At 36.8% G+C, this 14,892-nt stretch overlaps 1 protein-coding gene across 1 annotated transcript in view; it reads right to left on the reverse strand.

The window, feature by feature from the left end:
- Positions 1-10,989: 10,989 nt before the first annotated feature.
- The window catches only part of LOC140243554 (plexin domain-containing protein 2-like), a 39,569-nt gene continuing 35,666 nt past the window's right edge, over positions 10,990-14,892 (reverse strand). The window contains exons 12-13 of the mRNA XM_072323224.1: positions 12,101-12,228; positions 10,990-11,304 (exon numbers count right to left, since the gene is read on the reverse strand). Coding sequence (XP_072179325.1) covers positions 10,990-11,304; positions 12,101-12,228 — 443 coding nt within the window. The remainder of the gene's footprint in view (positions 11,305-12,100; positions 12,229-14,892) is intronic.

Raw genomic sequence — 14,892 nt, forward strand, 5'->3', positions numbered from 1 at the left:
GGCGAAATACTACTAGAAGTGCCGCTCTGAGATATGCGTAAAAAGAGTATTATACAGTGCAATTTATAATGAATGTGGGTGTTGGTGAGCCTGTTTTGTTTGTTCGTGGGCTTGTGTAACGATTTTTCACGATTTCAATCTTTCTTTATTGATAATGATACTTTTGCATTGTACATTGTACATTTGACCACGTCGCTGGTAAACTTTCCCTGGAGAATATTTGTCTAGTATATAAACATATTATGTCAAATTCAGGAGAACACATTATAAAGGTGTTGGTGAGAGATATATACAATGCACACCCGTTATAATGAACACTGTTGTAACCAAATCCCGGTTACAACGAAGTAAAAATTCAGGCCGCAACAATATCCGCGCTATGTTGTTATTATTATTGTTGTTGCTCATTTGTTCAGTTATAAAGACATTTCGATATAAAGAAAGAAAAAAAAACTGCCGGTCCCGAGGACTTATTCATTGTAATGGGAGTCCACTGTGGTGGAAAATAGCGAAATTTTTAGATTTGACCTTGACTTATGAACTTGAGCGCGTGCGGCCACATGTTCAAAGGGACACTTCCGTCTTCTTATACACACATAATTTATGACAAGTTTCATTTGGATAAATTATCTTAAACATTTCCAATATTCCTCTGTTTGTAAGGTATGCCAGCAATAGGCCCCAGTTAATGAGTTTAAGACCAGATTAAAAACTCATCCGTTCAATACTATGTTTGAATTATGTATGTCATGATTATCACTTTGTAACTATTATAGTAGCTGCACAATATGTAAATGCCCTTTATTATTATTACGTTACGTTGTTTACAAAATCAGTTCGGATGTTATCGGAGGACGAACGGACGGACAACCCGGATCCGGCGACACTTCGTGGCTACGGCCTAGAAAAAAAAAATCCAAGCATTAGTCCACTACTAACTAATGCATTATATAGATGATGACTGGCGGGGGAGGGAACATACCGAATGTTCCACCCGAAGGGTTTGAAATGTTACATGAGGGAGGTTATAAGTCCCGAGACGAAGTTGAGGGACTTATAGCCTCCTCAATAGCATTTCAAACCCTGAGGGTGGAACGTTTGGTACATGTTCCCGACAACAAAAGTCATCATCTGTTATCATGGGTTAGTCACTGTGCGCGGGTCCTTCAAATCACACTTTCATACTCATTACAATAATCGGTCATCTGTTTTTTCACATTGTATGGAATAGGCAAATTTATCCTATCGATTGCGTGAACAATATGATCGTTCAATCGTTAGGTGTCGTTTGTCATTAATTTTGTTACGTGAAAATGTTTTCCCATGGGAGAACATTACAAAAGTGTTCTGCCCATGGGCGAACATAACCAATGTGCCTCCATCACGTGACTGTGTTTAGCCAATCACTAACCGGTATTTGACTAACCCGTTAAATATAAGGTATTATTGCATGTGCACACAAATCAAAGCAGAAAAAAAAATACTCACGTGCACCTTGCATTTGTCAAGTTTGGAATGCACGAATCTAAAGAGAAGGTAAAAAATAAAAAATCACAACTTGCACATAATACGTTCCATCCCCTCATGTGTATTGTCTTGTGTCTTTATACTTCAGCTAAAAGTTACAATGTTCCCAGACTTGTCCTAAGCGGGAACCAAACGGAGATTGCGTGATGTCTCTGGCATCACCTCACATTTGCCGTTGAGGGCAGCAATGGCATTGCTCTTATTCCAGAATCCCTCATCTGGCAATGAATTTGGACACAAAATGGGTGGGTTCTCTTTTACATTGGCAAAGTGATATAGTTAGCTATTATCACTATTGTTGTTGTCGTTTTTGTTATTAATATTATTACCGTTTTTATTATTATTATTATCATTGTCATTAAGTTAGATAAATCTCATGTTTCTGCACAACTGAACTGTAACACCTACTCGACACGCTTTTATTTGGGACTTTGTATATTTTTGCTCGGATGTCAAATCTTTAAAAGGAGCAGTTACATTGTATCTTATTAAAAGATATCTATGCAAGAACGTCCATGGTTGTCACGATAGCAAAGGAATTAAATGATCGACACATTGAATAAAGGGCCTAAAGAATGCAAAAAGAATATAACTGCACAACTTGCACATACATTGTATTCACTTTGCACGGTGTCACTATATATATATATATATATTTTTGATCGTTGAGTAACTGCGAAGATCAATACATGGTATATAAGATCGGCTCGGGATTACAGAAAAAAAAAACCCAGTGAAAGTAATTAAAGGTCTACAATGCATCACTTAAGGGGGGGGGTCATAAAAACAACGGTGATATTGGTCATCTGCATAGACCTACTATCCATGATTTATGTCGACGAATTTCAAAGAAGTTCTGAATCTAAAAAAGAGCAGAAAATGATATAACTTACCAGACACAAATGCCATACACATGGGCAGCAGACCAACCTGACTAAAAATCATAAGTACATGTATTCCAAAGGTCCTGGCACAATCCATTGTGGCACAGTGACACTGCTAGGTTACTGTGGACTGAGGATAACTCAATCTATCCTTATACCACAATCAGTAAGGGTTAAACGTGTTTGCTGTAAATACAGTAAAACGTCATGGAAAATAGCATACTGTGACATAGACTCACTGCGAGAGAAACGCTGAAACTCCAGTGATAAGGGCGAGAGTGAGTTCGTGAAACGGTGCGGCTCACATTTTCTTCACTTCCTCCTACCAATGAGCTTCAATCCTCCGGCCAGAATTATTCGAAAAGACAATTTGATCCTGTCCATGGATTATGCAAATTGCGACTGCGCAGAAAAGTGTGCGATCACCTACCGCCCCCGGACATCCAATCGTGAACGCACTTACGATAATAATGCCGCGCGCATGTGCAAGATTCACCAATAACGCACTTGTTTCAGTGTATGAAGTAAACAATAATGTAAACCACGAAACCAAAACTTGTTGCATTGTTGTCTGCGTGCTTGCGAGTGTGTATGTGTTCGTACTTTGTGTGTGGTTTGTTTAAAATACAAAACTAAGATGATACAGGCTTTCCCGCTTAATTTCGTCAATTGCATTCGATTTAACGACACGATCATTCACGTGCGAGCGACCGACTTTGTATGATCATCACCGAGATCAATACACTGTATTTAAAAAAGCATACGATTTCATGATTTCCTCACACAGGTTAAATGTGGAAAAGCGCGTTCAAATTAAAGATGGGGGTGAAACGCATTCAAATTCGCATCAACATCGTTGTAATGAAGCATTATCAAGGATCCTAGGATCCTAGGACCCTTTAGGGGGGCCTACAAAATTTGGGCGGTGTTTTCCGTTACTAGATAATGTTCTTGGCAGCTTTTCATATCTTTGAACAAATCAGGCAAACTCTATGTAGGCCTACTTTGAAACGGGACCTTTGCTTCGACCATACTTGAATGTCGCATTCATTTGAGAACAGTCATGGAAGCAACGAGGTCGTATAATTCCACTTTCTGTATTCATTCTTTCATTTCTCCACACATGTGTTCACGAATTTGACGGCTTGCTCGAGGAGAGTAAGTACATGTAAATGATGGACATGTCAAATACAGACATCCATACCTAGCAGCTGAAGCATTAGGATAACCAGCAAGACTATGTTACAGGTGTATGGATGAATCGTAGTGTTCCGTAACTCTCTACGGGCTGGGTAGATTGTGGCAAATTACAGTGCACTCCCGTTATAACGAATACGGTTATAACGAAATTCCGGTTACAACGGCTCTGTTTTTTGTTTTTTTTTTATTGTTTATTTGTTCGATTACAACGAAATTTCGATATAGCGGGGAAAAAAAACCCTGCCAGTCCCGAGAACTTCGTTATAACGGGAGTCTACTGTAATAATTATGGACATGGGGATGATCAAAGAGCCACCAAAGGGTGGGGTCCAAAATGCAAATGTGCAGGGTTGTGGACACAACCGGTGACGCCGGAAAACAAAAAAATACGGATTAAAAAGTCGCATCATACTGACAATCTCCTCGCAGTATTAAATGACTACACTAAGTAAAATTTCCTTCTCTTATATTTTACTACGTGATTTTATTCATAATATAAAGTTTCATTTCTAAACATCTATCGAGACCATACAATATATTTCACATTTTGTATTACTTTTTTTTCTTTCTAATCTTCACTTCCAGTTATCGGTATAACCTGCACTTACAGACTGGTCCTAACTTATAATTGTCTACATGACCATATCTATACATCAACAGCATTTCAGACTTTCAGCCCTAGCTTTGGATCCTCTTCGTGTCCACACATACACGCAAATGCAAAGAGTGTCACCAGTCACGTCACCAATTACGTCACCAATTATAGTTTTGCTTCAATGACAGTTTGTCAGATGAATGAGAAATGTCAATGAAAGGCAAAGATCCCATTTCCAAGGTACATGTGTATATAACAATTTTTTTTTTTCATGATCTGTAACGGCATTCAAGCAAATACACGTAATTAAGAGCTCCAAGGAACATAGTAACAATAGCTCTGCCTAAATGTTGTAAATGTTTGCCTATCCGTGAATTTGAATTCCATGACATTCATTATAAGGGTGGTGCTGGTTTGAATGAGCCTTATGAGCATTTTTAATTTGATTGTGCTCTTTAGACATCACTGTGGGAAATGAACTGGTCAGGTTTTTGAATGTTAGTTTGGTTATCACTGAAATTTTGATTGCATCCTTAAATGACATGAAACTCTGATGAAATTGGGCAGAAATACATGTACATTTAATACACAAGTACATGTACCACGGAATGCCAGAAAGCTTGAACAAATATACAGCAAGACAACATTTGAGTACAAAATAACATTTATTGAAATAACCAGTACCAATTACATTTGATTAAAACTTCTCAAAAATATGATATATAAATATGTGCAATGTACTTTAATAATCAATCTTCCTACATGTGCCAACATTTACAAATATATTCCGCTCATAAAATATTCTCTGAATATCCATATAAATCTCCCAGAATGTGCAAAACATCATTGCAATGATCTATGCAACACAGAGTCCTGTACAGTAGAGAAGATTAACACTTATAGGCATGACAATTCATCACAAAATATATCTGAAATAAAATGCTGTGTAAGTATTGTATCACATAGAACACGCAGAAACTGTTGAAAAAATCCTGCACATGTACTGTTAGTACGTTTGTAGTATTATATGCTACTGAGTTGGTACTTCCTTGTAGCATGATGTGTGTAGTCATGGCGGTTTTCAAATAAACTCAGATTGCTATTAATTAGGTTGTTACAGTGCACATTGAAAAAAAAAAATCACTAAATGATACAGATATAAACATTTACCTGAAATAATTTCCTCCTTTTGCATCAAATGATTGAAGGAAGTGAAATGAAATGAAATGGATGACCAATGAAAATCAACTTCCGCTTTCAATTAAGAAATTTCCAGGGGCTCATGTCTGTTGCCTAGGAAAACGGGTTGGTACATTAAAATAACCAAGAGCAATTATGAAGATCTGGAATATGAGAGAGAGAGGAAGAAAATAAAATTATGTTAAAAACTTGACCTTGGCACACTCTTCATGTGTATCCCTCAACAGTAAATGTGACAAATATGTCCCCCCCCCCCCTCCCCGGATAATAATAATAATAATAATAATAATAATAATAACAATAATAATAATAATAATAATAATAATAATAATAATAATAATAATAATAATAACAATAATAATAATAATAATAATAATAATAATAATAATAATAATAATAATAATAATAATAATAATAATAATGGAATGGAAACTGCTATACATATGAAACAAACTTTGTACCATTTCTGAAGAGCACAGTCAATTGTGACAACAACTTCAACCAAATATCAGACAATTCTAATCCTTTAACACCAATGCACAACTATCAGAAGATACACACATGAAACACATGGAATACATTCAACATACAACTATTACGTAATTTGTACTATTGCATCTCAGTTGAATTCATTGCCGTCCAAAACGAAAACAAGGTATAGCATTTCTGCCATGCTGAATATGGAAAATCCATCACCTACACTGCAAACCTCTACAAATCTTCATTGCTAAAGCAAATGGATTAGAAAAGACTGCGCATATGATTTAGAAAGCTCTCTTTGACAACTTTTCAAGATTGGAGTGAGATACATGTATTTATTTCCTCCATGTCTGTTATATGTTCTCTTGATGAAAAATCTACTTGAAATTTTGGTTTACAACAATAAATGTATGATAAAGTGTAAATACAGGTGCAATTGTCTAAGGAAGGAGAATTGCGTAAGGCATTTTGACACAGACTTACATATCATATGCCACAGTATATTTCCAATGATCTATGGATCTTACATTGTAGATCGTTCAATGTCTAACGGTCAAACATGAAACGATTTGCCTCATAATAAAATCACGAATAGAAGCAACACACACCAACCCACCCATATGCACATACACACACACACACACACACACACACACACACACACTGACCTGCAGTGACAGATACTAGCTTGCAATTTGTCAATTATAATGGAAACAGATGGTAGTGAAGAAAGATACAAAGGTACATATGTGCAACAGCTAATGTGCATTCACCATAACACATATCAACGTTTAAACTGAATAACTCAACTCCATCGTGTAAGCATCTCTCTCTCTCTCTATCTCTCTCTCTCCCTCACCTGATATATTTTTCTTCATCGGAATCAATGAGACTATGTCCTGGAGACACAGAGTAATGCACAATCAATAGATGGCCGATATCAAGCTTAAAGTGTACGCTGTAGCTAGCAGAAGGTCAGATTATAAAAGTAAACTACCTTTTACATGAAAAATATAATATGGAGTGAGAAAGGAAAAACAGAACAGAACATGTCACTTGCCCAACACTCGCAACCACAGCCATAGTCTTGATAAATAAGTTACTACCTTGTGTTTGGTCCAGCATGAAATTACAATGTACCACCACTGTTTCTCTAGTCTTACATAACATGCCTCTGACATTCAGCCAATTTTGAATACATAAATACATCCAGTCTACAGCCTCTAGCAGTCTCTAACACCTCACTTTCAGCAATGATGTTACACATGGCATTACACACCAAGTACCCTGAATACAGTCTATAAAAGCATACTAGAAATTCTTAACTATAAAAGTACGCACTGTATATGAATCATGAACAATTAATGTGTACGACTGACAGTCACATTCCTCATGTAAGGTCACTTGACATGTGAATCTTTATCAATAGGGAGCTACAGATTTGCAGCGCGGACGTTACAGATGACGCTTGAGCTGGACGTTCTCCTCTTAACTGCGTCGTGTTGAACAGTAGCTTTAGATTACGCTGAGACGCAATGTATAAAAAACACAATAGCGCCCCCATATGATCGGTGCATCAAGTAGTTTTCTACATCGTGAATTGAGCGGACGTAAAAATAGCTCAGAACGGGTAGTGAAAACTCAGGCGTGCAAGCTATAAATAGATCGACTTTGATACGGGATTCTGCACATGCTCAAAACAGTTTTTTCCCCCTCTGAACGTCCCCGTCGCGAAAATCTAAGCTCCTTATTATTTAGATGAATGCAACAGCTGTATTTATTTACAAACAGGAATGATCAATGTAATTCATTAAGTAAATCGGCAGCGGTACTTTATAGAACTTACATTTAAGTACACAAGATGCATAGAGATGGCATAATCCCACTATATATAATGCTGATCATCTATGGATACAAATGAGAACTGAGAATGGAGGAATAAAAAAACAGGGCTCATTTTGCATTTTTTTAAAAATCTAAAATAATAAGACTGTTGCACAAAGTCGATTGAGAGCCTCTGTCTCTTGCGCAATTATTATACCTGCCGTTATGACATAGCCTTTAGAATTCTGCATAAAGGACACATTTTTTTTAAAATGTTTCCATCCATTACACAAATACAGTATCATTGTTACTAGACCTACACACCCAAGGGAAGAGACAATTAGACAGAATACCAATTCTCACATACTTTCTTCACATTACAATAAAAATCAATCTTACATAATGAATTGCATATTATGCCTTTATGAAAAAGTTTTCAAGAATATGTGGCACCGATTCAAAGAGTATATCAAAAGTACAGTGGTTTTTAAACGAACAATCTTGCCCATGGGTTTAACAGTTTACGCCAATCTCTACAATAAGTCTCACTGCCTTCTTGCTATGGCCTAGACATCTTGTTTTTTCATCAACATATTTCATTTTAGAAATAAAACTAGAAATGTCGCTATGGCGACTGATGCCTCCGCCATAATGCATGATTCTCCCAATAGGTGTATAGGACAATGTCTTCAAAATGTGTGATGACAGTTTCACATAACTGGCAAAATATTGAAATGACAGGTTTGACAGAAATATCTTGAATGTTCACTTTCCTTGAACTAGGTTTGCTATAATTGTCTATGAAAGAGTTCAAGTACATATATTTAGGGAACTGAGGATTTTTATTTAACTACTGACTGACCCTTTTATAAGTTTATGCATTGAGTAATTTCAAAGGTATGAAGAAAGAGTGTAATTTAACAGTGCAAAATAGATATTTTTTTGCATTAAAACCTTCCTTTGACCCTTAACCTTTGACCTTTCACCTTCTGGCAGGAAATTTCCGAGAGAATCTCCATTAGGTAATACATGAACACATTGTATATTGAATTTAAAAAATAATAATGCACGCATTGCATATGTATACTAGTATATGAGGGAAATAGTAAAATATTGAGGAGTTGACCTTGACCTCTGACCCCCTGACTATTGACCCATGACCCCTATATTCCCTAGATAATCCCTGCCAGTCAGTACATGCGTATGTACCAAGTTCCATGAAGATACATTGAACCATTTGCGAGGAAAGTGAAATTGTAACATTTTCACCTAACCTTTGACCTTTTACCTTATGACATGAAACTCTCTCTGGTGAATCTTTATGCAGTAGTACATGTCTACACTAAGTTTCAAGAAAATACCTTTGGGCATGGCATGGATATGGGGGAAATAGCAACATTTTTAGCATTTGACCTTTCACCTCTTGCAAATGTCACTTAGATGTACTCAACTAATTGCCCCATCTTACATCATCCTGGGACCAAGTTTGGGGAAAGCTGCTCCATCCAGTTTTGAGTTATCACATAAACAGATAAATTTTAGGATTTGACCTTGATCTTTGACCTTTGACCTCTGTCCGATTTCACTAAAAAATCAATCAAGTAATTGTCCCACCATACATTATCCTCGGACAAAGTTTGGTGAAATTTGCATGATCCAGTCTTGAGTTATCACGTAAACAGATACAATTTCATGATTTGACCTTGACCTTTGACCTTTGGTCGATTTCACCCAAAATCTAATCAAGTAATTGCCTTATCATACTTAATACTTGGACCAAGTTTGGTAAAATTCCAGTTAATATTACTCAAGTTATCGCGTAAACGAATGCGGACGTACAGACAGACGGACGGACGACGCAAAAACATAATGCCTCCGGCACCACTTTGTGGCGGAGGCATAAAAATGCCCCACAAGCACTTCAGAGTACATACTTAAATCAAACTGCACAAACACACACAAATTTGAAGGACACTGGAGTTCCCAGCAGTAGGAGATGGAATCTGTGAAGAATTGCACTGGCAGTACACTCCAATAATTTATTTTTTTTTTGAATTCATTACCTGTACTTTTGTGTGTGTATGTGTGTGTATGTGTGGGAGAGAGAGCTATAAGACCAGGATTGATCACAAATTGCACTGCTCTTTAATATGTTATTTTGCGTCCCACAAAAACTCGGGTGTCTGTGCATCAATGTACAAATTCACATCCCTGACAAGAGAGACTATATAATTCTTGAGATTTTCTGCTGTAGCAGGTATCTCACACACAAGAGCGCCCCAAAGTATACCTACAATAACAAACGACCAAAAACAAAAATAAAAGCAGAAAAAAAAATGGTTTATGTTTGCAACTGTAATCAGTGCTTAATACTCTGTACATATGACAAACTTATTATCTATCTAAAAAAGCTGTTAAAGGCATTATTTACCATTTGCAGATGAAAAAAATACCCAGCTTTAGTGCTTAGAAAAAGTTCTAAAATGTGAGTTCAGGGCCCTGTTTTATGAAGAGTTAAAATCGATTATATAGTTGATTTCAACTGTAAGTCTATGGCGGCCTGTGTGGTAAGGAAATTTAAAATCGATTTTATCTTTTGATAAAACGGGGCCCAGGATGGAAACAACCAGTGTAAAAATGTTAATCAGCATAATCAATGTTAAGTATTGTTAAATAAAAAAAAAATGTGAATAAAAGATACCATTACATTGTTTCTAGAATAAACTTGTCTACACTTACAGTTTATTGAGAAAAATAGTGATATCTAATTATATTCTACACTTTATTGCAAAATTTCTATATGTAGAATGTTTTGTGATACAACTGATTTACACATATGCGTTAATGTGATAACTCCTAACACTATTTAAGTCACTGCTCCCAATGGTAAACAATACCTCTAAAACTAAAGACTTCTCACATATCTAAATAATCAGTGGATGGCTGTTCTTCGTGTACTGCTCATCTACAATAAGAAATTGAAAATAACTAGTACATCAAATAGAGAGGAAAATAACACAACCGGTACCAACGCATAATTAGCATGGGCATATGACTTTGGCTTTTAGCGAATCAATAAGAATCTGTCCTCTAGTCAGACATGGATGGTGTAGGAATGTATATTTGCTATCACTAGATCAGTCATGGTACTACATGTATCATAACCTTTTCATTGCTTAGTGCAGATATCGTGTCTTGTGGGATAAGCTAGGTTTGAAAATGAAATAGATGAATTGTAGGGCCATAAACTGAGGCGATACAAGCTCTACATAACCTTCATCAACACTCAGCCGTCTGAGCGCTGGGATCAGACTCCAGCTTCGCCGCCGCTGCCGCCGCCTCCATTCCCGCATCCCCATTACCGGTGACGTCGGCGGCAACGGCCCCGCCGTCCTCACTGGGCTCCTTGATGTCAAGCGTGACTCCTGCGGCTCCCGCCCCAGCTGGTTGACTCGCAGGCGTGGTGGGCTCCTGCTCTGATGCGTCATACGCTGGGGGTGGGCTTGGCTTGGACTCCTGCATGTTGTTTACGATGCTCTCTTCGTAGTTATCCTGTGGGTTGCGCCTCATACCACGGCGGACCAGGTGCTGGAACTGGAGAGGGAAAATATGGCAAGTAAACATTTACTCATTACAAGGTATCCACATTCAGTTTGCCACTTTCATATTTTAAATTTGAAATAATCTGCACAGTTATTTTATCTTTAAGAATAAGTGACGCTATCTTCAAAGTTTATTGCACTACACTTTTAATTCTACGATTTTCACCGGTGGAGAAAAAATTTGGGAACTCACACTTTTTCCATGTCAGACCTTGTCAAAGGATCTTGTCATCACTCCAAACGCGAATTATGATGGAGGCCCATTGTTATATTTCGATGACTTTTTATTCTGCCGAGTTTAACCACATGGCAGCACTAACGACTTTCTCACATCAGCTTTATAAACATGATACCGTAAAAGCGGAAATTTTCCGCGCAACCAGACGCTAGCGCGAAAATAAAAGCACGCGAATATTTTTGCATGCCATATGTTCTAGTAGTTAATGTCCTGATTCCGCGGAATTAAAAACATGTGAAATCCATCTTACCCGGCCGAGCGTGAATATTACTCACGTGAAAATATCCACTTTCACAGTATTTGGATGCACAAATCAAACTCAAATAAGTGTTTAATCTGCAAAAATTAACAAAAAAAAAACAAAGCAAGGACACAAACCATACACATTTTTACACAACAGCAAAAATAATTGGAGATTACATGTATTTTTTTTTTTCATGCTCATTTAGTGAAACTTTGCCAAGAAGGGCAGCATCCAAGGTGTGCACTGAGGTAAAGCAGGGTCAAGGTGGGGTCACACTCAGACATTGATTAAGAAACAATGACTGACCTGGATAAGGGCCTGTCCAGAACGTGACTGCGGGTTCTTGAAGGCGTAGATCGCAAATCCACAACCAATGAACACAAGCACAAATAAGATGAGGAACACAATCACGAGGGCTGTCCGTACCGCATTATCTGAAAATATATGATAAATGAAATATGAAATAAAGCTTATAAAACAAAAATACCCCCCAAAAAATGACATGTTAATCATTCACATTGATACCAAGTACAGACTTTTGAATGTGACTTTAAAAATGAGTGGACAACTGATGAGTACATCCCTATGAAAGCCATCAAATTATTTTGGTGTGCTGTTGATCAACTGAATACGTCCGTGTCCACAAGCATCATTGAGAGACGACACGAGCCTATGCAAACAAACAAATCAAATGTTTTCCCCAAAGATTAATGCGTGAAACTCCAGGAATGATGTTTGCATAACAAGCAATCCCTGATGGATCAAAAATGTTGAAGAACATTTCCAACACTGGCATTCAATCTGACAAAGTCATGCATCACATCATAAGCACACCATCATATTCTTTCCCCATTTTCTTTTTCAAAATTTCCTAAGTAGTTTCCTACAAATGTCACTAAATCCAATGTCTGAATCAAAGTGTATTTCTGAGAGTCCTTCCAACGTAAATATGCTTGCAACTGTCATGCAAAAGACCTTATTGTGAGGAAGAAAAAATTATACAGTAATTAATGTGGTAATCAAACATTCAAACAAACAAGTCCTACTTAAAAATCAAGTTCAAAAAAGGAATCATTTGTAATGACACAACCAATCAGTTAATACACATTGAGTTCATACATGTAAAGAAAATAAATGGTGTTTTCCTGAGCAAAGTGGGAAAACTGTTCCCGAAAATAAAAACACAGAAACAAACATTCTACTTCGACAGTAGAAGGAAAAAAGAAACCCATGTTAGCAAAAAAATATCAAAATGCAAATAGCAGTGCATGCATTAATTGTTTCTTCCGAAGGGCACAAGAAACATGAAAGCCAATTTGATTTACGCAGGTGTCAAATTTTATTCCCACAATAACAATTACCAATTCACTTTCTGGCCAAACTGTGTAATCTGGCCAAATTGAGAATTAACCACACCAGTAGACCAGTTTTCTAACATATTCAAATTTTATGTATTCTTTCTGACAATGGTCCTTCTTGACTACCTGAAAGCTTATACAAGGATTATCCCATGGAACAACCACTTTTTATGCAAACTTGATAAGAAGTAATGAAAAGTATAATTGAGGCACAGGTCAGTACAATATTTTGTCACTACTTTAGGATGGAAGAAACATCCATTAATTTGAAAATGTTAGTAAACCAGTCTATTAAAAAACACTTTAGTTTCATATGCAGTCAGCTATGCATACATGGTGTACAATAATTGAAAGTCTCGTATTATCTGTACTTTTTTCCAATGTAAATGAGAGCTCCCAGACTAAATCATGCGAATTACGTGATCATGACATTGCATAATTTGAATGATAGTCATGGCTGCATTCCTAATTTTTAATTAATTTGGCTTTCAGATGCACAGTTGACTAAATTCTGGCAACAAGAATTCATACAACAATAATAGTGCCAAGCTTTATGAAAATGCTGTCATACAATTGTATATCAAACACTGGCCAAACTCTGTGAACACTTTGGCTATGTGATACATCAATTTTGGCCTCCCCCTTTAAAAAGCTGACAACCCCCCAGTACTGACCACCTGGGCTCTCCTGGACTATGCATCAAAACTTGTCTTAGCTATTCTGTGCTGGGGTCTACTTGAAATGTGTACTGAATGAAACAGATATTGTTTTCACTACCTATAGAGGGAATACCTCTGCCCAAAATGGTACATCTGTCATCCTTTGGGGTGAGGCTTAAAGATATCGCACATTCAAAATCTTGCAAGTATATTGTCAAATTAAAATTCTGTCACCTTCTATCTGAGTCTTAATCAAAATGGCGTCAGCTATGTATTGTAAAACCAGAAATATTTGCAGCATAAAATGTTTGGGAAAATGCCACTGGACTTCATTAATGCATAGCATAGACATGCACTTTTGCATGCATTTTAATTGTGCGCATCTTTGCTCCTCGTGAAATTCGGGAAAATTTCATGGACATGTAAATGTCCATGAAATTTTTACAGTATTCAGTAACAAATGAACCTGTGCAATTCACATTGGCATGTGTACTGCACAAATGTACTTTATGAATATTTTTCCTATTCTTAAATTTTCTGGTGGGCTACACAAAGTTGTTTCCTTGGGCAAAGTGAATGAATGAATAGTGTTACCTTTATAATGCCGTGCTAGTTATAAGCAAAACAAAAAAGAAAGCAAATTTTCAATGAACAAAACAAAATATAAAACATAGAAGCTTGGACACCTAAAAATTCAGGAAAAGGGGATGAAGATAGTGTGTGTGCATTACAGACTAAACTGTATTGCTGATAAAAACCTATTAATATTTGGTGTAAAAAAAAGTGCATACAGGAGGTGAACAACATGCTGACATTGCAACATGAAGTTCCATTTTTCAAAGTCATCCACAAATATTCAAAGGCAGTGGAGAACCCCATTTCGCTTTCCGCGCTATAATAATTTTGTGACATGACATGAAAAACTTCACCATGCACATAATGATATACCCACTGCACCTCCGTGTAGTATGTGAACTTTGACTTGATTGCATCCATTACCACTTATTTGAAGAGGCTTGTGCTAACAAAATCTCATTTGTCACACCACTGCTGTTATTTATATGTTATTTCATGGTTTCCT

Source organism: Diadema setosum, chromosome 20 (genome assembly GCF_964275005.1).
Source record: "Diadema setosum chromosome 20, eeDiaSeto1, whole genome shotgun sequence".
NCBI classification, from domain to species: Eukaryota; Metazoa; Echinodermata; class Echinoidea; order Diadematoida; family Diadematidae; genus Diadema; species Diadema setosum.